The following is a 27,029-nucleotide window of genomic DNA, read 5'->3' on the forward strand; positions in this document are numbered from 1 at the left end:
AAGAGACCCTGGAGAGGGTAAATTCTTCCTCCTCGTTTGCGCGGCTTAGCCTCATCCAATTCAAGGTGCTGCATAGGGCCCACATGACTGGGACGAGGATGAGTAGGTTCTTTGGGGGTGAAGATAGGTGTGCCAGGTGCTCGGGGAGTCCAGTGAACCATGCCCATATGTTCTGGGCATGCCCGGCATTGGAGGAGTTCTGGAAGGGGGTGGCGAGGACGGTGTCAAGGGTGGTGGGATCCAGGGTCAAGCCAGGATGGGGACTCGTGATCTTTGGGGTTGGGGTAGAGCCAGGAGTGCAGGAGGCGAAAGAGGCCGGTGTGCTGGCCTTTGCATCCCTAGTAGCCCGGCGAAGGATTTTGCTACAGTGGAAGGACGCGAGGCCCCCAAGCGTGGAGACCTGGATCAATGACATGGCGGGCTTCATTAAGCTTGAGAAGGTTAAATTCGCCCTGAGAGGATCGGTGCAAGGGTTCTTTAAATGGTGGCAACCTTTCCTCGACTTTCTGGCTCAACGATAGGGTACTGGGACAGTAGCAGCAGCAACCCGGGTTGGGGGGGGGGGGGGGGGGGGGGGGGGGTGGGGGGGGGGGACGTTGATTATGTTGGCTTATTTTATTTAAATTTGATTTATCTAATTTTAATTTATGGTTAAGTTCTCTTGTTTGGGGGGGGTGGGGGAGTGTGATACATGTGATGTTACGGTATGGGGGGAATTGTGGGTGTTATGGGGCTGTTAGTTGCATATTACTGCTTTTTGCTATACTTGTTGTTATATTTTTATATTTTCTGTAAAAAATTCCAATAAAAATTATTTAAAAAAAAAAAAGAATATATGCAAGAGAGAGATTGGTAGATTATTGGATACAATCATAATTAAAGGATAATGGAATAGCAGTGGAAGGTGGAGGTGAGGCCATAATCTTATATAATGGTGGAGCAGGCTCAAAGGGCTGAATAGCTTACTCTTCTTCGGTTCTTCCCCATCCTGTAACTGAGAACTGCTGCAGTCAGTCGCAGCCCAAAATCTACAAATTACTTATCTTCCTTATTTGACACTAAAATGACAACATGAGGCATTTAAATAGTAATTGGATAGACATATGGATGATAAGGGAATAGTGTAGATGGGCTTTAGAGTGGTTTCACAGGTCAGCGCAACATCGAGGGCCGAAGGGCCTGTACTGCGCTGCAGTGTTCTATGTTCTATGCTACTATATTGAGAAATCAAGACTAATATAAAATTAGCTGACTTCAGGACAGTTTGATTATCCTTCCTAACAGAAAGCTATGGATTCAGAAAGTTTGCAAAGAAATATTGAAAGGGGGTTAATGGCCCCCCTACCAAAGGAAGAGACTAGAGGCAAAATTATTGAAGTACTTTGAAAATAAACACATTATGATATGCAACTGGTATGGAAGCAAGAAGGACTAGATGTGACTAATATCTTTACCAGCTTTGAGTTTTTTATATTGCTAATATGTTGTAATGCCATCTGGGCTAGCATGTTGTATTTTACCATTATCCTCAGTGGATGTAAACCAGAGCAAAATATTACAGTGAAATTTAATTTTGATAAATATGTATGAGCAGCTACTGGATTTTATTTTTTTCTCCCTAACAGGACTCCAGCACCCACCAACATGCTGGGCTGTATTGGTACAAGATCGACAGACCAAAATTGTTCTGGCTAATGGGAAGGATTTATTTATTTTGGATAATGCTTCCTGCAGGGCTGTGGTAAGCATAAAATCTACGTGAAGCAATAACATGTGCTAGACAGTTTGTGCATTTCACACAAGTACAAGATATATTTGGGAATTGACACATTGACAGTTTGCAACTGCCAAAACAACAGATAGGAGATTTGAACTTGAATCCCATTACCAGGTGACAGATGGCCTATAGATATTAATATGAGTGTTAACCTGAACAGAGGTAAGATGCTATCAAATGGTATTGCACCCACTACCTTGTAACCTCAGCATGCCACTGACTGAGGTATGGGAGCTCTTTGTAGTTAATTCACAATTCCATGCAAAATGTGCACTCGCCTCTGAGAAGAGGAAGAAAAGTGAACTTACACCTGGGAGAGTACTCAATGGTAATTATCATTCCTGATTTGTAAGCCAAGTATAATATTCTTAAAACATTTACAATAGAAGAATAACTTACAAATCAACGGTGATGATAATTAGAAACATTAACAGTAGAGAGCTTTGGAATATTAGTATGAGTGCTATGTAAAATGTAAGTTTATTAATTTCCACTCTCCTCCAGAGACTTTATTTTATATAGTACATTTCATGACCTCAGGACATCCCAAAATGCATGCCAACCAATTAAGTACTTTTGAACTATAATCACTATTGCAAGAACTATGGTAATTAGCAAGATCCAAATAATCAGAATGCAATAATAAGATAATCTGGCTAATGTTGATTGAAAGATAACTGTTGATCACGTCACTGGGAGAACTCTCCGATTCTTCAGGTGATACCATGGGATCTTTTACATCCCCCTGAGAGGGCTTAACATGTCATCTAAAGACAGCATCTCAGACATTGCCACATTCACTCACTATGGAGCTTCAACCTAGATTTTTTACTAAAGTACCTGGAATGGGACTTGAGCTTATGACCTTCTGACTCCAAGGGAAAAGTGCCACAGAACCATTAGATGGTTATTTACAGAAGTAGTAGTGACAAATATTTGTTTCCAACACCCTTCTAAATTGACCTAAACTGATTCTTAAGTGTCTTAGTCCAGTCTACTAATTGCAAGCGTTAATTTAGAAACTTTAATGATACTAAAGATCGCATGCTCCTGAGCAGGCCTGGTGGCACAGCACAATTGTATATTTAGCCATGAACCAGGTAGATGGACTGGTCACACTAAATTGGCCCATAATTGGAAAAAAATATATATTTATTTATATATATGTGCGTCACACACAGGGACGTTCAGTAACTTTCCAGTCTTAATGATGAAATTATTGATGAAGGACATGTTTTAAAGTTGGAGAAGATCAAAGAGTAAACCAACCTGCTCCACTTGTACAGACCACAAATAGTAAAAAGAGTAGCAGAGGCATGGACCTCTGCACTCTTGGAGAATAAGGAAAAAAGTAATGATCGGAGTTTAAATTAATACATTGAAATCACTTTTTCTGTTGTAGACTCCCCCTGGCCTTGGACCACAAGCCTGTACGTTTACGCAAATTGCTATTTCGTTCAATTATAAATGGCTTGCTCTATTTACAGACACCGGTAACATCTGGATGGGTTCCTCGTCATTGAAGGTAAGGTGAACAGTCTAAGCATGAAAGCATGATTTTTTGTTAGTTGCTGCGATAAAATTAAATGAACTAATTTGTTTTAATTTGGACTAAAATGAAGCAACTTGAGCATTGTTTCACAGCAACAGCTTTCATTTATGTAGAACTTTTTAGTCACGACAGATGTGTTGTTAGGTAATTTGGACGTTCTGAATTCTCCCTCTGTGTATCCAAACAGGCGCCGGGGTGTGGCGACTAGGGGATTTTCAAAGTAACTTCATTGCAGTGTTAATGCAAGCCCGCTTGTGACAATAGTAAAGATTATTATTAATAAAATATTAAAAACAGTTCAATGTGTTACACAGGGAGTTTTATCAAACAAAATTGAACACTGAACCACATGAGAAAGTAGGGTAGATGACAAAAACATTATTTAAACAGAGAGGCAGAGAGAATCCCAGAGTTTAGGTCTTAGACAACTGACGGCAAAGCTGTCAGTGGTGGAGCAGTTAAAATCGGGTTGCACATGGGGTCAGAATTGGAGGAATGCAGAGATCTTGTAGGGTAATAGGGCTGGACGAGGTTACAGAGGTAGAGAGGGCGATGTCCTGGGGGATCTGAAAACAAGGATGCTTTTTAAATTAAGGATGACAGCACAACAATGAGAGATGACTGGCCTTCTAAAGATCAAGATGTATAATCAGTTTGGATAGAGATAAGAAATAGCAACGGTGAGAAGTCACTTGCAAGAGTAGTTTATAGTTTCCCTAACAACTACAATATAGGACAGAGAATGCATGGAAACGGAGGCTTGTGAGAATGGTATGGTGATAATCATGGGTGATTTTAATCTACATATAGATTGGATGAATCAGATTGACAAAGGTAACCTGGAAGATTAATTCAAAGAGCGTTTTCTTTTTTTTAAAATCATTTTTATTGAAAAATTTTGAATTTATACAACAACATCAAACCATACTAAAATATCAACGATAACAGTAATGACAACAATCATGAACCTTCGCCCCTCCTCAATGAACAACCCAACATATTAACAACAACTTAAGTTAACACAATAACTTACGGTTACATAACCGTAGCGAAAAAATATAGAAACTATAATAAAGAACACCCCTCCTTGCGTGTCCCCCCCCCCCCCCCCCCCCCCTCTCTCTCTCTCTCTCTCTCTCTCTCTCTCTTCTCTCTCTCTCTCTCTCTCTTCTCCCCCCCCCCCCCCCCCCCCCGGGGTTGCTGCTGCTATTGACCAAGATACCTATCTTTGAGCCAGGAAGTCCAGAAAAGGCTGCCACCGTTTATAGAACCCTTGTACTGATCCTCTCAGGGCAAATTTGACCCTTTCCAACTTTATAAATCCCGCCATGTCATTGACCCAGGTCTCCACACTTGGGGGCCTCGCATCCTTCCACTGCAGCAAGATCCTCCGCCGGGCTACTAGGGACGCAAAGGCCAGGACACCGGCCTCTTTCGCCTCCTGCACTCCCGGCTCCACCGCAACTCCGAAAATCACGAGTCCCCACCCTGGTTTGACCCTGGATCCAACCACCCTCAACACCGTCCCCGCCACCCCCTTCCAGAATTCTTCCAGTGCTGGGCATGCCCAGAACATATGGGCATGATTCGCTGGACTCAGCGAACATCTGGTGCACCTGTCCTCACCCCCAAAGAACCTATTCATCCTAGTCCCGGACATGTGGGCCCGGTGCAGCACCTTAAATTGGATGAGACTAAGCCTCGCACATGAAGAGGAAGAGTTGACTCTCTCCAAGGCATCCGCCCAAGTCCCGTCCTCTATCTGCTCCCCAAGTTCCCCCTCCCATTTAGCCTTCAGCTCCTCCACTGACAACTCCTCCACCTCCTGCATTACCTTGTAGATGTCAGACACCTTCCCCTCTCCGACCCGCACTCTGTCCATCGTCCCCCGCGAGGGCAGCAAAGGGAATCCCTCTACCTGTCGCCTAGAAAATGCCTTTACCTGCAAGTATCTGAACATGTTCCCTTGGGGAAGCCCAAATTTATCTTCCAGTTCCCCCAGGCCCGCAAACCTCCCGCCAATAAACAGGTCCCTCAATTTACTGATGCCCACCCTTTGCCACCCCCTAAATCCCCCATCCTTGTTCCCCAGGATGAACCGATGATTGGCATCCAATGGAGCCTCCATCGAGCCCCCTGTTTTCCCCCCTATGCCGTCTCCACTGTCCCCAGATTCTTAGGGTAGCCGCCACCACCGGGCACGTGGTAAACCTCTTAGGGAAGAGCGGCAGCGGCGCCGTTACCATGGCACCCAGACTCGTACCTCTACATGACGCCATCTCCATTCTTTTCCACGCCGCCCCTCCCCCCTCCATCACCCATTTACGCACCATTGACACATTGGCCGCCCAATAGTACCCCAAAAGGTTGGGCAGCGCCAGCCCGCCTCCATCCCTCCCTCGCTCCAGGAACACCCTCTTCACTCTCGGAGTCCCATGTGCCCACACAAAGCTCAAGATACTGCTAGTCACTTTCCTAAAGAAGGCCCTGGGGATAAAGATGGGCATGCACTGAAAGAGGAACAAGAACCTCGGAAGCACCGTCATTTTGACGGACTGCACCCTCCCCGCCAACGACAATGGCAGCATGTCCCACCACTTGAACTCCTCCTCCATCTGATCTACAAGTCTGGTGAAATTATGCTTGTGGAGAGTCCCCCAGTCCCTGGCCACTTGCACCCCCGGGTACCTAAAGCTCTCCCCTGCCCGCCTAAGTGGGAGCCTACCAATTCCTTCCTCCTGGTCTCCAGGGTACACCACAAACACCTCACTCTTGCCTAAATTTAGTTTATAACCTGAAAAGGTCCCAAACTCAGCTAGCAGCTCCATCACCCCCGGCATCCCTCCCACCGGGTCCGCCACATACAGTAACAGGTCATCGGCATACAACGACACCCTATGTTCCTCCCCACCTTGCGCCAAACCTCTCCACCTCTCTGAATCCCTCAATGCCATCGGCAGCGGCTCGAATGCTAATGCAAACAACAAGGGGGACAGGGGGCAACCCTGCCTGGTCCCTCGGTAAAGCCGGAAGTACTCCGACCTCCTCCCATTCGTGGCCACGCACGCCATCGGGGCCTCATATAGCAGCCTCACCCATCTAATAAACCCTTCACCAAATCCAAACCTCCCCAACACCTCCCATAAGCACCCCCACTCCACTCTATCGAAGGTCTTCTCTGCATCCAGCGCCACCACTATCTCTGCCTCCCCCTCAATCGCCGGCATCATGATGACATTCAACAATCTCCGCACATTCGTGTTCAGCTGCCTTCCCTTCACAAACCCTGTCTGGTCCTCGTGTACAACCCCTGGCACATAGTCCTCTATCCTGGTGGCCAGGATTTTTGCCAGCACCGTGGCATCTACATTGAGGAGAGATATGGGCCTGTATGAACAACAATGCTGGGGTCCTCGTCCCTCTTTAAGATTAACGAGATCAGCGCCCGCGACATCGTCGGGGGCAAAGTCCCTCCTTCCCACGCTTCATTAAGTGTCCGCACCAACAAGGAGCCCACCAGGTCCACAAACTTTTTATAAAATTCCACTGGGAAACCATCCGGCCCCGGTGCCTTCCCTGACTGCATCTGCCCGATCCCCTTAACTAGCTCCTCCAGCTCAATCGGCGCACCCTACCCCTCCACCTGCTCCTCCTGCACCTTCGGGAAAGAAAGCCCGTCGAGGAACCTCTCCATTCCCCTCCTCTCCCCCGTTGGCTCCGACCGGTACAGTTCCCCGTAAAAGTCCTTGAAGACCTCATTCACCTCTACCCCCTTCCGCATCACATTCCCATTCTTGTCTCTCACTCCAGCAATTTCCTTAGCCGCATCCCGCTTACGGAGCTGATGAGCCAGCATCCTACTCGCCTTTTCACCATGTTCGTACACTGCCCCTTGTGCCTTCCTCCACTGTGCCTCCGCCTTTCTAGTGGTCAGCAAATCAAATTTAGCCTGCAGGCTGCACCTCTCCCCCAACAGTCCCTCCTCTGGTGCCTCTGCGTACCTCCTGTCTACCTCCAGCATCTTTCCCAGCAGTCTATCCCTCTCACTCCTCTCGCTCCTCTCCCTGTGTGCCCGGATGGAGATCAGCTCCCCACGAATCACTGCTTTCAGGGCTTCCCAGACCACCCCCACCTGAACCTCCCCCGTATCATTCACCTCGAGGTACCCCTCAATACTTGCCCGGACCCTCCTACACAACTTCTCCTCCGCCAACAACCCCACATCCAACCGCCACAACGGGCGCTGGTCCCGCACCTCCCCCATCTCCAACTCTATCCAATGCGGAGCGTGGTCGGAGATTGCAATGGCCGAACACTCGGCCTCCTCCACTCTCGGAATCAGTCCCCTACTCACCACGAAGAAGTCTATCCGAGAGTAGACCCTATGTACATGGGAGAAGAAAGAGTACTCCCGTGCCCTCGGCCTCACAAACCTCCATGGATCCACCCCACCCATCTGGTCCATAAACCCTCTCAGTACCTTGGCCGCCACCGGCCTCCTACCCGTCCTAGAGCTGGACCGATCCAGTGAAGGATCTAACACCGTATTGAAGTCCCCCCCCCCCATGATCAGACCTCCCGCCTCTAGATCCGGGACCCGTCCCAACATACGCCTCATAAAGCCCGCATCGTCCCAATTTGGGGCATACACACTAGCCAGTGCCACCTTCTCTCCTTGTAGCCTGCCCCTAACCATAACATACCTACCCCCCTTATCCGCCACCACCTCCAATGCCTCAAATGACACATTTTTCCCAACCAGAATCGCCACTCCCCGGTTCTTCACATCCAACCCAGATGGTAAACCTGCCCCACCCATCCCTTCCTCAGACGGACCTGGTCCGCCACCTTCAGGTGGGTCTCCTGAAGCATTGTCACATCTGCCTTTAGCCCCCTCAGATGAGCAAGTACCCTCGACCGCTTCACTGGCCCATTCAACCCCCTCGCATTCTAGGTGACCAACCGGATCAGAGGGCGTCCCGCCCCCCTCCCCCGTCGACTAGCCATAGCCCGTCAACTGCCCGCCCCTGGCCAGCACCTCCTGCCCGACCCAGTCCCCACAGCGACAACAGCTCACCTCTGTCCCCCCCGGCCCCCACCAGCTCCTTCCTGACCCTACCAGCAGCAACCTGTAATTCCCCTTTCCCCCCCTCCCTTCCCCCCAGGCTAGGAACCCTCCTAGCCGCGAACCGTCCTCCATTGTACTTCCGTGGGTCAGCTAACTTCTGCTGACCCCGGAAACTCCCGCCAATAACCCGACCCCTCCCAAAGTGGGATCATCCCCCCATCCTATCCCCCCTCCAGGCACCGCTCCAGCGCGGGGTAGAACCAGTTAAGGCCCCGTCATCGTCTCCACCCCCCAGCCCCGCAGCGCAGGAAACCAGAGGAAAGCCCGCGCTTTCGCACTGCCCCACCACACCCTTCTGACGCAACTCCCAAATACCAGCCCCACTCCATACCCTCAACCCGACATAGAATACAACAAACCCCCCCGACCCTCCCCGCAAGATACAAAACTCAAACAATGCCCCACAGCAAAAAAAATAACAGAACAACACCCCCATAAATAACCATATCAAAATTGCAAAAGTACAGAAAAAGAGAACACAGCAACAGCAGAATCCAGCAATAAAGTATTACAACCGACCCCGCAACCCCCAACCCCTAGTTCAAGTCCAGTTTCTCCGTCCGCACGAAGGCCCACGCCTCTTCCGGGGAATCGAAATTATAATGCCGGTCCGAATAAGTTACCCACAGGCGCGCAGGCTGCAACATTCCGAACTTTATATTCCTCTTGTAAAGCACGTCTTTCGTCCGAATGAACCCGGACCGCCGCTTAGCCACCTCCGCACTCCAATCCTGGTAGATCCGTACTACCCCATTCTCCCAGTTGCTGCTCTTCACCTTCTTGGCCCAGTGCAGCACACACTCCCGATCACTGAACCGGTGGAACCTCACCAGCACCGCACGCGGGGGTTCATTCTCCTTAGGCCTCCTGGCCAGTACTCTGTGTGCTCCCTCCAGCTCCAAGGGCAGATGGAAAGACCCGGCCCCCACTAGCGAGCTCAGCATCGTAGGTTGTCAGGTCCGACCCCTCCAGCCCCTCCGCAAGGCCCAAGATCCGCAGATTTTTCCGCCTCATGCGGTGATCAAGCTCCTCGAAGCGGTCCTGCCACTTCTTATGGGTACTCACGAGGATCCCGGCCTCCTCCTCTCGTTCAGTGGCCTGCGTCTGCAACTCTTTGATGGCAACACCCTGGGTCGTCTGAATCCCCGAGAGTCTTTTATTTGTTTCCTGCAGAGAGCTCAGTACCTCAGCCTTGAAATCTGCAAAACAGCGCAGGAGAGCAGCTTGTTGCTCCTGGGCCCACTGCTTCCACTCCTCTGGAGCTCTGCCAGCCGCCATCTTGGATTCCTTCCCCCGTTTTTTCTGGGGAGCTGCTGCCGTTTTTTCCCCCTTTCCACTCCGAGTTCGAGTCATGAACTGCGGGGAAAGTCGATCAGCACACCTTCTCCCACCGGGGGACGTCGAAAAATTTCCGTTTTGGGCTCTAATAAGAGCTGAAAAGTCAGTTTGAAACGGGAGCTCCCAAATGTACGGCTTCCTACGTCATCGCCGCCACCGGAAGTCCCAAAGAGCGTTTTCAGCAGTTTTTTGCAGCAGCTCTTTGAAGAGCCAACCAGGGAGTAGGCTATTCTAGATGTGGTAAAGTGCAATAAGACGGGATTAATCTATGACCGCAGAGGTAGCAGTGATTGTAACATGACTGAATTTCATATTCAGTTTGACGCCGAGAGGAGTAGTATTTTAACTTAAATAAAGGCAATTATAAGGGTATGTAGATAGAGCTGGCTAAAGTGAACTGGTAAATTAGGCTGAGGGGTAGAGATGCAGTGTAAGACATTTCAGGAGATATTTTACAACATTCAGCAAATATGCATTCTTGTGAGAAAGAAAGATTCTGGGAGAAGGAGGCATCATTCCTGACTAACTAAGGAAGCTAACGATAGTATCAAACTGAAAGAAAAAGCATACAATTCCATGAAGATTCGTGGCTGATTGGACAGAATATTAATAAACAGCAATAAGGAGGGAGAAATTAGAGTTAGCAAGCTAGAAATATAAAATACAGTAAGAGTTTCGACCAATATTTAAAAAGAAAAAGAGTGACTAAAATGAGTGTTGGTCCGCTAGACACCTAGTCTGGAGAATTGATAATGGAAATTAAGGGAATGGCAGATGCATTGAACAGATATTTTGTGTGTCTTCACTGTAGAAGGCACAAATAACATTTCAAGAATAATTGTAAATCAAGAGGTGAAAGGGAAGGAGGAACTTTTAAAAAATTACAATCACTAGAAAAGAATACGAAAAAAATTATTAGAAATAAAGGTTGGCAAGTCTCCAGGTTCTGAAGGACTTCATCCTAAGGTGAAATGAAAAATGAAAATCGCTTATTGTCACAAGTAGGCTTCAAATGAAGTTACTGTGAAAAGCCCCTAGTCGCCACATTCTGGCGCCTGTTCAGGGAGGCTGGTACGGGAATTGAACCGTGCTTCTGGCCTGCCTTGGTCCGCTTTAAAAGCCAGCGATTTAGCCCAGTGTGCTAAATCAGCCCCGGTTTTCACAATAATTTCATTGCAGTGTTAATGTAAGCCTATTTGTGACAATAATAAAGATTAATATTATTATTATTAAAAGAAGTGACTGCTGACATAGCAGATGCATTGATTTAAATGTCAAAATTTCATAGATTCTGGATGGGTCCCACCAGTTTGGACAATAGTGAATGCAACTCCTCTGTTTGAGACAGGGGAAGAGACAGAAAGCAGGAAATTACCGGCCAGTGAACTTCACATCTGTCATAGGGAAATGCTAGGATTTATTCTTGAGAGGCTGCAGGGGGGCACGTAGAAAATCTTAATGCAATCAGGTAGATTCAGCATGATGTTTTGAAAGGAAAATCGTGCTTGACTAATTTATTAGATTTCTTTGAGGAAGTAACAGGTATAGTGGATAAAGGAGAACTGGCAGGTGTGGTGCACTTGGTTTCAGAAGGCATTTTGGATGGTGCAACATCAAAGGTTACTCCATAAGATAAGAGATCTTGGCATAAATGGTAACCTAATAGCATGGATGGAGGATTGGTTAGCTTACAGGAAACAGAGAAGTCCAAAGATGTGCAGGGTAGGTGGATTGGCCACAATAAATTGCTCCTTAATTGGAAAAATGAATTGGGTACTCTAAATTTAAAAAAATCTAAAAAATAAATGGAGAGAGATGATCTAGATGTTCTGGTACATGAATCACAGAAATATAGTTTTCAAGTACAGGAAGTTATTAGAATGTTGTCATTTATTGCAAGGAGAATGGAATATAAAAGTAAGGATTTTTGTTACACTTGTACAGAGTGTTGGTGAGGCCACAACTGTGTACAATTGTGATCTCCTAATGTAAGAAAGAATATAATTGCATTGGAAGCAGTGCAGAGATGCTTCATTCAACAGATTCCTAGGATGAAGGCTTTATTACTCCCTCAGTATGCCCTGCCATCTTCAAAAATTGATGCACTGTTGAAATCTACCGTGCGGTTGAAGTGTATTCTCGTATACACTTTAACTCAGTAGAAATTGCGCTACACGTCTTGGGTGCGAAATTAAATCTTTTATTGTGTCAATTGATTATATTTGAGAGTTTGAAATCTTCTTGTGGTTGCAATTCAAATATTCTCAGGAAAGCCCCTGCAGAAGGCTTTAAGAGATATAATTAGCTTAGTAGCTTACAAACAAATTGAACTTTCAAAGTACAATAATGGTTTCTTGCTCAAAGCAAACAGCTTGCGCAGACTTAAGAGCTAGAATGGAAATATGAAAATACGAAATAAGGATAGTGAGTAATTAGATAAAAGGTATAGAGTGATCCCGGAATGAAAAATGGTTGCCTGGACCTCTATCTTTGAGGAAAATGTTATCAGTCTGACTCCATCTGTCCCTACCCCTGTAATGTGCTAATTGGCTTGGATGAGTCTCAAATGCATTTGATTGGATGGTTAGTTGTCAATCATCAATGTGCAACATAGATGTGAGGATATTGCATCTTTGGGTGTTTGCTGTGTGTTGGAATGTGACTTACACTTTTTATCAGATCGTGTTTCTGCTGACTGCTATACTATTCACATTTTGAACAATGGCAAATTCATTTTATTCATGTTAACTTATTGTGTCCTTCATTGAATTGTTTCATTTGCTTCTAGTTGGACTGCAGATGTTTCAAATCCATGCTTTTATTATTGCAAGCCGTACACTTTGTAATCTGAGGGTGTGTTTGCAGTCTTGTGATGGAATTCATTTTTAAAATGAATTTGACATGGGCTTTAGTATTTACATAAAAATGGCTAAATCAATGATCCTTTTACCTATCAGAAATAGCTGGTTCCCTTCATGCACATATACTCCAAGCTACGCCCTCCCTCCTCCCTGCTTCATCTTATATGGCTACTTTGCTCTTGAAAACTATTGTCCCATCTCCAATCTATCTTTCCTCTCCACAGTTAGGTAGCGCAGTGGTTAAAATTGCTACCGCACAGCGCCAGGGACCCAGGTTCAATTCCGACCTTGGGTGACTGTGGAGTTTCTACATTCTCCCCATGTCTGCTTCAGCTTCCTCCAGGTGTTCTGGCTTCCTCCCACGGTCCAAAGATGTGCAGGTTAGGTGGATTGGCCATGCTAAATTACCCCTTAGTAACCAAAGATGTGCAGATTAACTGGGGTTACACAGGGTGAAGGGGATAGTGTGGAGGAGTGGGCCTAGGTAGGGTGCTCTTTCAGAGCTTCGGTACAGACCCAAAGGGCCGAATGGCCGCCACCTACACTTGTAGGCATTCTAAAGTTCTTGAGCACAGTGTTGAGAGTGTGCAACTTTGGAACTCTCTGTCTAAGAAGGCAGTGGAAGTGGCGTCACTGAATATCTTGAAGGCAGAGGCAGATAGATTTTTGTTAGCCAAAGAAATCAAAGATTATCGAGGGTAGGTGGGAAATTTGGAACTCAACAGAAACAGATCAGCCATTACCTTATTGAATGGCGGAACAGACTCATAGCATTTACAGTGCAGAAGGAGACCTTTCGGCACATCGAATCTGCACCAGCCCTTGGAAAGAGCACCCTACTTAAATCCACCCAATCCCCGTAACCCCAACTAACCTTTTTGGACACTAAGGCAATTTAGCATGTCCAATCCACCTAATGCACATCTTTGGACTGTGGGAGGAAACCGGAGCACCCAGAGGAAACCCACACAGATACGGGGAGGGCGTGCAGACTCCGCACAGACAGTGATCCAAGCAGGGAATCGAACCTGGGACCCTGGAACTGTGAAGCAACAGAGCTAACCACTGTGCTACCGTGCTGCTCGAGGGCCAAATGGCCTCCTATTTTGTATGTTCGTAGTAATGTTTACTGTGGCTGCTTTTTTTTATTTAGAAAAAAATCAATTTGGAGTACCCAATTCTTTTTTTCCAATTAAAGGGCAATTTAGGGTGGCCAATCCACCTACCCTGCACATCGTTGGGTTGTGGGGGTGAGACCCTGTACACGGGGAGAATGTACAAACGCCATATGGACAATGACCCGGGGAAGGGATCGAACCCGGATCCTCAGTGCTGTGAGGCAGCAGTCCTTACCACTGCACCATCGTGCCGCCCTTTCTGTGGCTGGTTTATGGATCAAAGAAAAAATACTTACATTTATTTTCTATATCAATAAGTGAATATATAAAATGTGTGTTGCTTTGTTTCTAGGATAAACTTTGTGTGGTTGACACAAATCTCCAAACACCACCAAAGCAGTTTGTCTGGTAAGGATTAGATGATCAAATGAATTTGACTTTTACGTGTATGTTATGTGTTAACATGCGACCGTAGTGGCCAATGGAGAACTTCTAAATTTATCAATAACAATAAGTAAACTTTTTATTCTGCGTCCTCAGTCATCCAAGTTAAATAATGTAGGTAGTATATGAGAGCAGCCTGATCTGCCCCTTCCCTTCCTGTAGAGAAGTGGCTAACATCTGCTCAACAACCTTGCTTAATGGCTCATCTCTACTGAGATATTACCCGTCTGTAATAGTTTGTTGGAAGAGAATTGATGCTCCACATCTTGAAGCCTTCCAATTCTAGTTATGTACCATCTCACCTTGAAAATAGAACCAGTTTAATGTTGTTTCCAAAGGACCACAGCTCTGACAATTTGGCGTTCCTCCTGTACTGCACAAACGTGTCAGCCTAGTTTATGAGTTAGGTATAGGGCTCGTGTGGAAAATTTCTTATCACTGATCCAGCTCCTTTGTAGTATATTGGTTAGTATTCCCCACCTGTCATGTAAAAGGTCAGAGTTCGATTCCCAAACAGGCAGAAGTTGCTATCTTAATCTAAAAGGGTATCAGTCAAAAGAGAAGAGAGTCTTTGAGGGGCATGGCAGTGTGAAAACTGAGAGCATGCTCCCCTTATGGGGAAGTTTACATCTAGGGGACACTGTTTGAAAAAACAGGGGGCGCGATTCTCCGCCCCCCACGCCGGGTGGGAGAATAGCGGGAGGATCTCCCGACATTTTTCACGCCCTCCCGCTATTCCCCCCCCACGAATCGGCGCTTGCCGTTTTTAACGGCGAGCAGCGATGGGCCGAGCGGCTGGGCCTTCACGCCCGTTTCAACATGGCAGCAAACACACCTGCTCGCTGCCGTCGTGAAACGGGAGCCAGATGCCCATTTGGGGCATCTGGGGGCCCGATTGGCACGGCAGTACCACGGCCATGCCAAGGGGGGCATAGGCCCGCGATCGGTGGGCACCGATCGTGGGCCGTGCGTCCGTAACGGACGCACTCTTTTCCCTCTGCCGCCCCGCAAGATCGTGGCGGCTGAGGGAAAAGACGGCAACTGCGCATGTCGTCAGCGTCAGCCGGCGTAACGCTTGACGTGCGGCCTTGACGACCGTCGTCAAGGCCGCGCCGCCGTGACGCATGGGGCCGCGCTCCTTGCCCTGCCTCGGGGGAGAATCGGCCCTGGAAGTGGGCGTGAAGGCTGCCGTGGGTCACGGCCTGTCCCACGGCAGCCTTTACGATTCTCCGCAGTTGCGGAGAATCTCGCCCAGGATCTCCCATTTAATACAGAGATCGGGAGGAATTTATTTTTTTAGATCACTAATCTTTAGAATTCTCTTCCCCAGAGAGCAGTGGAGGCAGGGTGATTTGAAGTACATTCAAGGCTAAGTGAGAAAAAATTTTGATCTACAAGGGGGGGACTAGCAGGAAAGTAGATCAACCATAATCCTATTGAGTGGTAGAACAGGCTTTGGGGCTGAATGGCCCACTTTTGCTCCTATTATTTTCAAAGGAAGAGAATTCCAGGGGGAAAGTCAACCTTTTCTGCCCTTGCGTAACTCTTGTGGCGATGCCGGCGTTGGACTGGGGTGAGCACAGTAAGAAGTCTTACAACACCAGGTTAAAGTCCAACAGGTTTGTTTCAAATCACTAGCTTTCGGAGCACTGCTCCTTCACCTGAGGAATGAGCTGTGCTCCGAAAGTTAGTGATTTGAAACAAACCTGTTGGACTTTAACCTGGTGTTGTAAGACTTCTTACATTACAAACCAAATTCTAAATGCTGGAAATGGTTGTTGCATGGTAGGGGTGAGAAGTGATGCAGTTACTATAATAGTAGTGTTTTAATTTTATAATAAGATGTGATGATGTGTGTGTGTATTTATTTAATTAAAATGAGCACAGATCCCAAATTTGAACTCTTGACATGATTTTTAGGGAATTCATAATTTTTTCATTGGATGGCTTTCAGAAATTTACATGCCAGTCAAAAAACATTGCTAAATCTTCCCACTGGCTAATTTTGAGCCTGATAGTTAAACTGCATAAAAAGCCTTTTTGAAAATGTCTTTTGTCCACTTCTGACATCATAACGACTTACAGATAAAGTTTAGGAGCATACAGTCAAAGCGGACTGGAAAAGCGATCCATTTGACTGCATCAAAGTTTAAAAAATAGAATAATTTTTTCAGTTGCAGAGTGACTGTTTAAATCCTGGTTCCTAAATGTTCTATACTGGCCTATTAATATATTTGCTCGTGTAGTGTAATGTGCAGTGTTTTGCAATAAATACCCATCAGCAAAACTGTCTACATTAGGCAATGTGGGCTGCCAGTGATTATTAATAAATTCTGCAAATTCCTCATTTAACAATGTTTCTTATGTAAAGAATAGTAGAGGAATGTTAACTTTGGTAACTTCTCTCTTTCCATTTTCAGGTGTAATAGACCCAAAAGCAACAATCCTTCTGTAGTTGGTATTTGGGATAAACTACTTTTGATAGCAGGAAATTCAAAGGAGACCATTAAATATCCTTATGCTGTGACTGCCATTGATTCCTGTAGTTACTGAATGCCTCTCCTACTGCCAGAACATGGGGCACACAGGATCGAAAAGGCCATCAGATTAATACAAGAGTCCAAAAACATACACAGGCAATAGTCATCCCACTCTCTCTTAAACTTATCAGCACCCAGCCTCTCAAATGTTGCATGTGCTTTCAAAATCAAATTCTCAGCTTTGAGAATGAACCGTTTTTAGGATTTGAGGAAGGGAAGACAGAGAGAAGCAAAGAACATCCGGCAAGGGTGTTGTCTGATGGAGCAACACTGATTCAGGTCATGGAGAAATCCATGCTGAAATCCTTGCCTCCATGCTAAAAATGTGAGAAATATACTGTTGTGCGAGGATAGAAGGAAATTAGCAAACAGAATATACATAGCTGCCGTTGCAGAATGTTTATGTTTTTTTCCTAATCCCAAGAGCTGCAAGGCAAGACAAATACAACATCATGAACTTGAAAAAAATAAAGTTGGAATAGGAAAATATTGTCTGGGTTATCCTGAGTATCCATTGTTGAGTATATTCAAGGTTGTGGTGGGCAAATATGTCGTCTCTTGAGGAATCGAGGAGTTTGGGGAGCGGGTGGGAAACTGGCGGAGAAAAGAAGACAGCCGTGATCATATTGAATGGCAAAGAAGGATCGAAGAGCTGTATGGTCTACTTTTCCTATTCCTTATGTTTTTTTTCATTAACAAGTAAGAAAGCTGCAATGGCTCTACTTTGCTGCATCTGGAACGCTTAATAAAAAGTAGGTAATTGCATCTGATCCACTGGTTATGTTCTTGTGTTCATTATACAGTCTTTAAATTATGTGAACATTTAGATCTTTAACTGAAGTTCAGATTTTATCAAGACGAAGATGTTCACTTAGTGCCTGAGGTTGATGGTGTTCGAATCATTAGTTCTTCCAGCCATGAATTTCTACATGAGGTTCCACGTAAGTGTTGTGCTTGTTCAATATGAAGTGGTGGTATTAAATATTTGTAGTTGAATTTTACAAGCAGTACTACATGTAAACCTAAAGCTTTTGAGTAAAAACAAAATACAAATAATCGCTTGGTAGTACAGAACTTGAACAATCCAAAAAGAAAGGAGACAAACTGTCAAAAGCTTGTCTTGCACTCACAGGACAGATTTCCCATGAATGTCAAATCTTGCCAAAAGAATGCCAAAAACTATATATCAGAAAAATGCAACATCTAGAAAGCAGTAAGAGAAACGGTAGGTTAATATGTTGAGTGATGTAGGTTGTATGTTTGAAATACTATTCCATGTTTCTCTTTTAGATTCTGCCAGACCTTGTGTGTATTCCCAACATTTTCTGTTATTTTGAAGTGCAATTATTTTCTCTCTCTTGAACCTCAAAGTTATTCTTGGCATTCTATGCATCTGTCACTGTGCCTTGTAACTGGTGTTAGGAAATGCTAGGCAAGGCTTCAATATCTCTTTCTCTTTATGGGAGTAATTTAATGTCTATGCTCAGCACTTCATTGTGCCTCTCATCCATGCCTTCATTGTATCCAAGCATGACTATTTCAATGCATTCCTGACCCCCAGTTCAACCCTCTATTAACTTGAGGTCACCCAAAGCTCTGCTGCCCGTTTCTTAATTCGAAGCAAGTTCATTCCTAGGGCCAATCTCCCAGGATTGGCATCAATCTACTAGTGGCCAAACAAAGCATTCTGGGAGCTGCCGGCAACAGCGGCCAGGACCAGCCACCAACCAATCACAGCCCCCGTTCGGGTACCACCTGACCAGAACCGACTGCTAGCCAATCACAACTGTAGACTTGGGTATCACTTGACTTTCCATAAGTGAGAGATTGGCCTTCAGTCAATCACAGTCCACGTTCAGGGAATATTTGACCATTCCTATGTAAGGAACCTACTCCCCAACCCACGGAACAGCCCAACTTGGCATCATTGGATGCCATTTGATGAAAAATTCGAATGATCTATAGACCAGTGCTCCATGAGTTGATGATGATACTCCGGCTGCAGACCTGGAGGTACGGGTGCTGATATTGAGCCAAGGTTAGGCTTGGTTGACACTGGCCAGATGCTGGTATCATGTTTAATTCGTGGAATTAGGGCGGCATGATGGCGCAGTGGTTAGCACTGCTGCCTACGGCGCTTTGGACCCGGGTTTGATCCTGGCCCCGGGTCACTGTCCGTGTGGAGTTTGCACATTCTTCCGTGTCTGCGTGCGTTTCACCCCCACAACCCAAAGATATGCCGGGTAGGTGGATTGGCCACGCTAGATGGATTGGCCACGCTAAAGTGCCCCTTAATTGGAAAAAAAGATTCGGTGTACTCAATTTATTTTAAAAAATTATTAGTGTTATTAATGTTACTAATTGATGTTAGATTGAATTATGGTGACCGGGTGGATTGTGGTGTGCTGTGGATTTCCATCCGTCGAGAGTAACTGGCAGACGAAGGAATTGTTCAGATTCAGAAGGAAATGAGTGGAAACTGATTCATTCTTTCTCATGGTGTCTCACTGAATCAGTATTAAGTGGCACGATAGCACAATGGTTAGCAGAGTTTCTTCAGAGCTCCAGGGTCCCAAGTTGGGACCCTGCTTGGGTCACTGTCTGTGCGGAGTCTGACGTTCTCCCTGTGTCTGTGTGGGTTTCCTCCGGATGCTCGGGTTTCCTCACACAGTCCAAAGATGTGCAGATTAGGTGGATTGGCCATTCTAAATTGCCCCTAGTGTCCAAAAAAGATCAAGTGGGGTTACTGTATTACAGGGTAGGGTGGAGGCGTGGGCTTGGGTGGGGTGCTCTTTCCAGGTGCCAGTGCAGACTCGATGGGCCGAATGGACTCCTTCCGCACTGTAAATTCTATGATTCTATGACAGGAACAATCAATGTTACTTGAGAACAAGTGACCAGCTTGACAGAAAAGCTTGATGGCGCAGATCCCTGAAGATGCTTTGTGTTGTATCTTTGTTGCTGTCAATCTCACATTTGAACTATATAAAATATACAGCATGGAAAAAGGCCAATTGACTCAACTAGTCTGTATTTGTTACTTTCTATTTCTAATTTATCTCAGTTTTAACCGTTCCATATATTTTTCTATCCCTCTTTCTCCAGTTTCATTCACTCTCACCACACCCACCAGCTTCCCCTGATGTCACTTCGACTGGCTTCCCTGATGTCACTTTCACTAGCTTCCTGAGACGTCACTTCAGCCAGAATCTCCTGGAATATGCCTAGCTAGAGTTGGCAACCCCAACCATTCTATCATCCCTGAGCTTGCTGACCTACGTTGGCTGCCACTCAGAACATGGTCGTGATGTTAAAATTCAAATCCCTCACTGGCATTGCCCTAATCGATCCCTGTAATCCCCTTAAACACCACAACTCTGCAAGATATCTGTGCTCATCCAACTCCAGCCTCTTGTGCATTCCCAATCTTAATTGTTCCACCATTGGTGGACGTGTCTAGGTCCCAAGCCCTGGAATTCGCCCCCCCCCCCCCCCCCCCCCCCCCCCTTCCCCATCTCTTTACCTCAGTTTTTCCTTTCAGACACTTCTTAAAATCTACATCTTTGACTGAGCTTTTGGTCGTTTGACCAACTATCTCCTTTGTCGTTCGATGTCTTAATTTGTTTCATAAGACTCCATTTTAGCACCATGGAGCGTATCATTGTTAAAGACATGATATAAATATATGTTGTTTTTGTTGATTACAATGACACAGGTCAGTGCCTAGTCACATGCAAAATCATGAACATAAACTAATCCATTTCCACACTTGGCTATATTAGGTAAAGCAGTTTTATCTCATGATAAGTAACTGATATCAGAAACAGCTCGATTTTTCTAAAAATAAATATAAATCATATTATTTGAAATATTTCCGAGTAGCATTTTCTATCTTACACAATGATCCCAAAATTGGGTACCTGATTAATCAGGATTGCTGTCTTAAGTGAAATGTATAATTCTGCCAGCTTTTTTTACTTGCTGCTTTCAGCTGCTTGTCAAGATATTTTCAGAATTGCCTCAATGGCACCAGGTGCACTTCTGCTGGAAGCTCATAAAGAATATGAGGTATGTTTTGCTGCTGCCTTTTCCCGTAATTTTGTTATTGCTCTTGAATCACAACCATTCGATTTCGACACATCAAAATTAAAATGTTGAATATTTAGAACACAGCACATACAATGCAGAAGGAGGCCATTCGGCCCATCGAGTCTGCACCAACCCACTTAAGCCCTCACTTCCACCCTATCCCCGTAACCCAATAACCCCTCCTAACCTTTTTTTTTTGGTCATTAAGGGCAATTTATCATGGCCAATCCACCTAACCTGCACGTCTTTGGACTGGGAGGAAACCGGAGCACCCGGAGGAAACCCACGCAGACACGGGGAGAATGTGCACAGTCCGCACTGACAGCGACCCAGCAGGGAATCGAACCTGGGACCCTGGTGCTGTGAAGCCACAGTGCTATCCACTTGTGCTACCGTGCTGCCCACCATGTATGTTTTATCCTCCATCTTCTCTAAACTCCAGCCAATCCATTACTCTCCTGCCCATATCCGATCCGACACAAGGCCCACTCATCCATCACCCTATTCTTGATGACTAGCATTACCATCATAACACCTTAAATTTTTACTTTTATCGAAAACCTTCATGACCTCTCCTTTCCCTACCCCTAAGATTCCACCCACTATCCACCCCACCACCACTTCCCTTCACCTTAGACAGCTCCAATCTCTGAAATTCCCTCCCTAGCTGGGCATGTGTGTTGAGCAGGGTTGTCAACTCTTGCTATTGTGAGTCCGTCAGAATCAGAAATGGATCTCCTGGGCACTGTTGCTCGGGAAATTAATGCAGCCATCCTAAAACTCAGATCAACAGCAACGTTTCTAAAGCACTCTGTGGGCATGGACTCAATAACAGACCGGTTTCATAGAATTATAGAATTTACAACACCAGAGGAGGGTCTGCCTGTGCAAGTTTGGTGCTTTCTCCTCTAACTCCACTTCTTCAGATCCTTTTATTATACTCCTGTTCGGAGGGAAAGCCCAGGAGGTGGTTTAAAAAATGTGATGCTGGCCTGACTTGGGAACAATGTATCCTGAATGAAGTGCTCGAAACACTGAACCTACAGTCCTTTTTTTTAAAAATGTTTTTATTGAAGTTTTTGTTACATAATATACACTATACAAGCAGTATGGGCAACTGTGCCGATTGCAATGTACATATCAATCCCCACCCCTCCACTCATTTCCCGGGCCCTTCACTGTGCAGTGGGTAGTTATTCATTATTTACAAGTGTGCAGTGCACCAAATCCTGTCTGCTCCCTGTGGTCCAGGTGACTCCTGCGCTTCCCCCCTGTTGCCTGTTGGCTTCGAACAGGCCCTGGAACAGTCTGCAGCTGTGGGTGGTGCTGCTGATCGGCAGCCGTGCAGGATTCTCCGGCGGGCGATTAGACAAGCAAAGGCAAGGGCGTTGGCCCTCTTCCCCATGAATAGTTCTGGCTGGTCCGATACCCGAAGATTGCCACTTTTGGGTACGGCTCCACCCTCATCCGCACAACCTTGCACATCGCTTCGAAGAAGGCAGTCCAGAACCCGACAAGTCTGGGGCATTCCGATAACATGTGGGCGTCGTTGGCCGGGCCTCCCTGGCCCCATTCACATTTGACCTCCATCTCCGGGAAGACCCTGCTCATTCTTTTTTAAAAAATTTTAATTAATTTTTTCCAATTAAGGGGCAATTTAGCGTGGCCAATCCACCTAGCCTGCACATCTTTGGGTTGTGGGGGCGAAACCTACACAAACACGGGGAGAATGTGTAAACTCCACACGGACAGTGACCCAGAACCGGGATCAAACCTGGGACCTCAGCTCCTTGAGGCTGCAGGGCTAACCCACTGCGCCACCGTGCTGACCCTGCTCATTCTGGTTCTTCCCAGGTGTGCTCTGTGTACCACTTTAAGCCACATATGGCCTTGTGCATGAGGAGGTGGAGCTGGCCCTTCACTCCAGAGTCCCCACCCTATTTCCGTCCCTAGCTCTTCCTCCCATTTTTCCTGGGTTTTGTCCAGTGGGGAACGCATCCTTTCTAAAAGTTGTCCGTACAGGTCCCCACAGTTTCCCTTCCCCAGGCTCTCCCGGTCCAATAACTCCTCATCTTCTGGGGTTGATAGGTTTGCTGTTGTCTCTTGCGAACAAAGTTTTTGATCTGTAGATGTTGCCGTTCATTCCCATTTGGTAGGTCCAGTCTCTCCATCAGCTTCTTTAAGGTTGTTGGTCTGTCACCCGTGTAAAAGTCCCTAACCGTCTGTGTGCCCCCTACCCCCCCGTCCTGTCTCCACTTCTTGAAGGTAACGTCCAGTATGGCTGGTGCAACCCTATGGTTGCCACAGATGGGGGTTATTACGGGCCAGGGTTTAGAGAACCCCCAAAGTATATCATGGTGTTCACCTGACCCACAACGTTAAATAGATTTTGGTTATGGGGAGCACACGGGCCCACTTTACAGGTGTGATGCAACAGAGAACTAAAAGTATTTTTAAACAAAACAATGTTTATTCTATGAATCCAGTTAACATTTTATAAACGCACAGTAAACAGTTTATCAACTACCAACACACATAACCCCACAGATACAATACTCTGTAGGTAACCCTTAATAACTTCCCAAACAACATCCATGAGTTAAAACCTTTTTAAACAAAGACAGCAGGTTTAAATTCTCCACAGAAACAGATATTACTTTGAAATCATCAAAGAGCTGAAGACATACTTTAGCTTGTAGAGAGAAAGATCATTTTCCATGTCTGCTTACTTTGAATACAGCTCTCCAACTCTGAAAAGGAAACTAAACACACTGCAGTTGCCAGCTCAAAACGGAAGTGAAAGCCAGGCAGCCCAGCTCCACCCACATACTGACATCACTGCAGCTATTTGATAAACACCCATTTCTTAAACATACACTCCCATGACAGGGCCATGATGAAAGTCTGGGTCAAACCAAAACGTTGCCTCACCTAGTTCCATGTTCTCAGGGTCGCTACCACATTGGACTTGTTGAGTGTTTTGCTGGTGAGAATGGGAGCGCTGCCATGGCGAGGGTCGGAGGGTCGTCCCTGTACATGAGAACACCTCCATCCTCACCCATTCTGTGTTTGGATCCTTTACGCATCCCTTCCCTCTTTCCGCTCTGGCTGCCCATTGGTGGAATTGCAAGTTTGGGAGGGCTAGGCTTCCTCCCACGTTTCTTCTCCTTTGTTGTACTGTTTTGGGGATGCTTGGATTTCGTTGGAGGCAGGGTGCCCCTCCCTGGCATGTCTGCGAACATTTCCCCCAGGTACGTGGCCAGTGCCGTCGCAAATACTTTTGTAGAAGTCTGCCGGAAACCCACGGGGCCCCGGGGCCCCAGAGCCCTCCTCACCTCATGGAGTTGATGCTCTCTATGGCCTATCCCAGTCCTAGTGGTGCTTCCAGCTCCCTCCATCTATCGTTCCCCACGACTGGCATGTCCAGTCCATCGATGAACCACTTCATCCCCGAGTTCCCGTCGGGAGGTTCAGAGGTGTATAGCCCCTTGTAGAAGGTCTTGAATGCTTTGTTGACCTGTTTTGGTTTAGCTACCAGTTTACCTGTTATCCTTTACCTGTGCTATTTCCCTCATGGCTGCCTGCTTTCTCTGCTGGTGAGCCAGCAGATGACTAGCCTTGACTCCGTGCTCATAAAAAGTCCCCTGTGTCTGACGCAGTTGGTACACTGCTTTCCTGGTGGAAATCAGGTTAAAGTCCATTTGTAGTTTTTTCCTCTCCGCTAGAAGCTCTACACTTGGGGCCTCAAAGTACCGTCTGTCGACCTCCAGGATGGAGTCAAATAATTGTTGCCTAGCCGCCCTCTCTTCCTCATCTCTGTAATCCTTTAGGTGATAGTTTCTCCCCTCATCACAGCATTTGGTGCCTCCCAGAATGTGGAAGGTGAGTCTTCTCCGTTCCAGTTGTTAGTGACGTAATCGCCTGTGGCCTGTGATATTTTCTGGCAGAAGACCTTGTCGGCCAAGAGGGTCGTGTCCAACCTGCATGTGGGGCGTTGGGCACGGCCCGTCTCCAACCTCACATCCATATAATGTGGCGTGTGGTCGGAGATTGCAATTGCGGAGTATTCCGCTCTTACTATCTCTGGATTTTACCCACTACAAAGAAGTTGATATGGGTGTAAACTCTGTGCACCCACGAGAAAACTGAAAATTTGTTCTCACCTGGGTGCATGGGTCCACTGTCCCCATCTGCTCCATAACCGTTTTCAGTTCTCTAGCCATGCCTGTCGTTTTCCATTTTCCCTGATCTGGGGGTCCGTCTGTGGATTTTGTTGAAGACCCCGTACCCCCCATGATCAGTCGGTGCTTGTCATTGTCGGGGTTTCTGCCATGGTCTTTCAAAGAACTCCATGTCGTCCCAGTTGAGCATGTAGACGTTCACCAGGACCACTGGTGCCCCATCCAGGAGACTGCTGACCATGACGTACCCCCCCCTTGGTTCGTAACTGACTTTGTTGCAGTGCAGTGAACACCCCCGTCCTCTAACAAGAGTGGTAAGTCTCAGCCCCTCCTTACCCGAGGTCGATCCTTCCCCCTCAGGTACGTCTCTTGGAGGAAGACTATGTCGGCTTTCATGCCTTTCAGGTGGGCGAGTATCTGGGTCTTTTCACTGGGCCGTTAAGTCCTATGTGTATGCCATGAGGGTGAGCACCCGCCCTCTGGGGTTTCCCTTTGTTCAGGGATCCTTCAGGGTGCTGCTTGCGGTGCCTCTTGGTCCACGTTTCTGATATCAACCTGCTCAAGCCAGTCTAGTGTCTTTCCCCACGCTTATCGTTTTGTTTTCCCCATGGTTTTAGTTTCCCCTTCTCCTCACCCTCTTTTGTCAATCACGCAGCCTCTCTGATGGGAGATGCGCCGTGACCCTCCTCTCTCTCATACTTCCTGGTGCTAGCTTTCCTGCTAGTAAGGTGGCCCCGCTCCCAGGGTCTATCTGACCCCTTCCTATGCCTGCTCTGCTCGTGCCCCTGATGTCGTCTCCTCACCCACGCCTGTGCTCTTCTGCCTCTTGCCCTCTCCTTCCTATGAGCTGATTCTCCTGTTCATAGTGAGACGATGCAGTCCAGCGTAAAATTGTCCACATCTTCCTTTAGTTTTCTCCATGCTTTCCTCACTACTGCCTCCCTTGCTGTCTGTCCAGACCATTCTTACAGACGAACATGTCCGCCTCTGTCGGGGCAGTAAAATAATGTTCTTTGCCCTGGTAAGTTACTGAGAGACTATTGGAAATAACATCCTGAATCTGACCGTACTCTTATACAGGGCCATCTTTGCGTGGTTCAATTCAGCCCTGCACTTTGCCAGGTCCATCCCAGTGTCTGGATACATTCTGATTTTATGTTCCTCCCAGTTGCACGTCTTCATCTGTCGAGCCCAGTAAGGATCCTTTCTTGGTCCTGATATTTGTGCAGCTTGGCTATTATTGCCCTCGGCTGCTCCCCGGCCCTGGGCTTCGGTCAATATGACCTGCGAGCCATGTCAATCTTTGGCGGATTGGGGGAATTGCCCCTCCAAATCAAGATGCCCAGCACTTGAACCAAGTAGTCAGTTGGGTCCCTGCCCTCAATTCCCTCAGGCAGGCCCACTATCCGAATGTTCTGCCTCGACCGATTCTCCTGTCCTCAACCTTCCCTTTCAGGCTCCCCTGGGTTGCTACCAACCTCTGATCTTGGCCTCGTCACCCTGGTCCGTCGTGCCTTTTCCAGCTCGTATCGTGCTCCCCTTCCAGTTTCCTCCCCGTGCCGTCAAGCGCCTTCTGCCTGGCGGGTTTCGCCACCGCAACTGTGACTCGCCTGTATCTTTCATTGCTTTTAGTTCTGTGGTTAGGAACATCCTCCATCCATCGTTAGGCGGGTAGGGAGGCTTGTTTTCTGGGTTGCTGGTCTCCCTCTCTCAGGGAAGGCCAGGGACCCCTCGCCTCGCGGCCTCTCGAACCGTTGCATCCTGGCATTTTTGTTGTTCGTGCTGTTGTTGAGGATGAGGGCATTTTTATGTCCAATTTTGCAGATTAAATTCGGTCAAAAGTAGCTATTTTCCTGTCGCACAGAGGAGAGCCACCTGATGTGTGTGTACTCCGCACATGCCCCTCACCGGACGTCCTGCCCACAGTTCTTTGTGCGATGCCTCTAATTGGTTCAGGTCAGGCTCTGCCAGATGGTTTTACATGCAAAATGCAAGTAAAGA

At 46.8% G+C, this 27,029-nt stretch overlaps 1 protein-coding gene across 2 annotated transcripts in view; it reads left to right on the forward strand.

The window, feature by feature from the left end:
• vps16 (vacuolar protein sorting 16 homolog) overlaps positions 1-27,029 on the forward strand; it is an 87,919-nt gene that overhangs the window by 11,213 nt on the left and 49,677 nt on the right. The window contains exons 5-11 of one of the 2 annotated variants that reach the window (XM_038789020.1): positions 1,626-1,741; positions 3,180-3,302; positions 14,127-14,182; positions 16,639-16,728; positions 17,605-17,699; positions 17,891-17,983; positions 20,750-20,826. In XM_038789020.1, the coding sequence (XP_038644948.1) occupies positions 1,626-1,741; positions 3,180-3,302; positions 14,127-14,182; positions 16,639-16,728; positions 17,605-17,699; positions 17,891-17,983; positions 20,750-20,826 (650 nt within the window). The remainder of the gene's footprint in view (positions 1-1,625; positions 1,742-3,179; positions 3,303-14,126; positions 14,183-16,638; positions 16,729-17,604; positions 17,700-17,890; positions 17,984-20,749; positions 20,827-27,029) is intronic. The other variant, XM_038789021.1, reaches the window with a different exon arrangement.

This window comes from Scyliorhinus canicula, chromosome 2, assembly GCF_902713615.1.
Source record: "Scyliorhinus canicula chromosome 2, sScyCan1.1, whole genome shotgun sequence".
Taxonomy (NCBI): domain Eukaryota; kingdom Metazoa; phylum Chordata; class Chondrichthyes; order Carcharhiniformes; family Scyliorhinidae; genus Scyliorhinus; species Scyliorhinus canicula.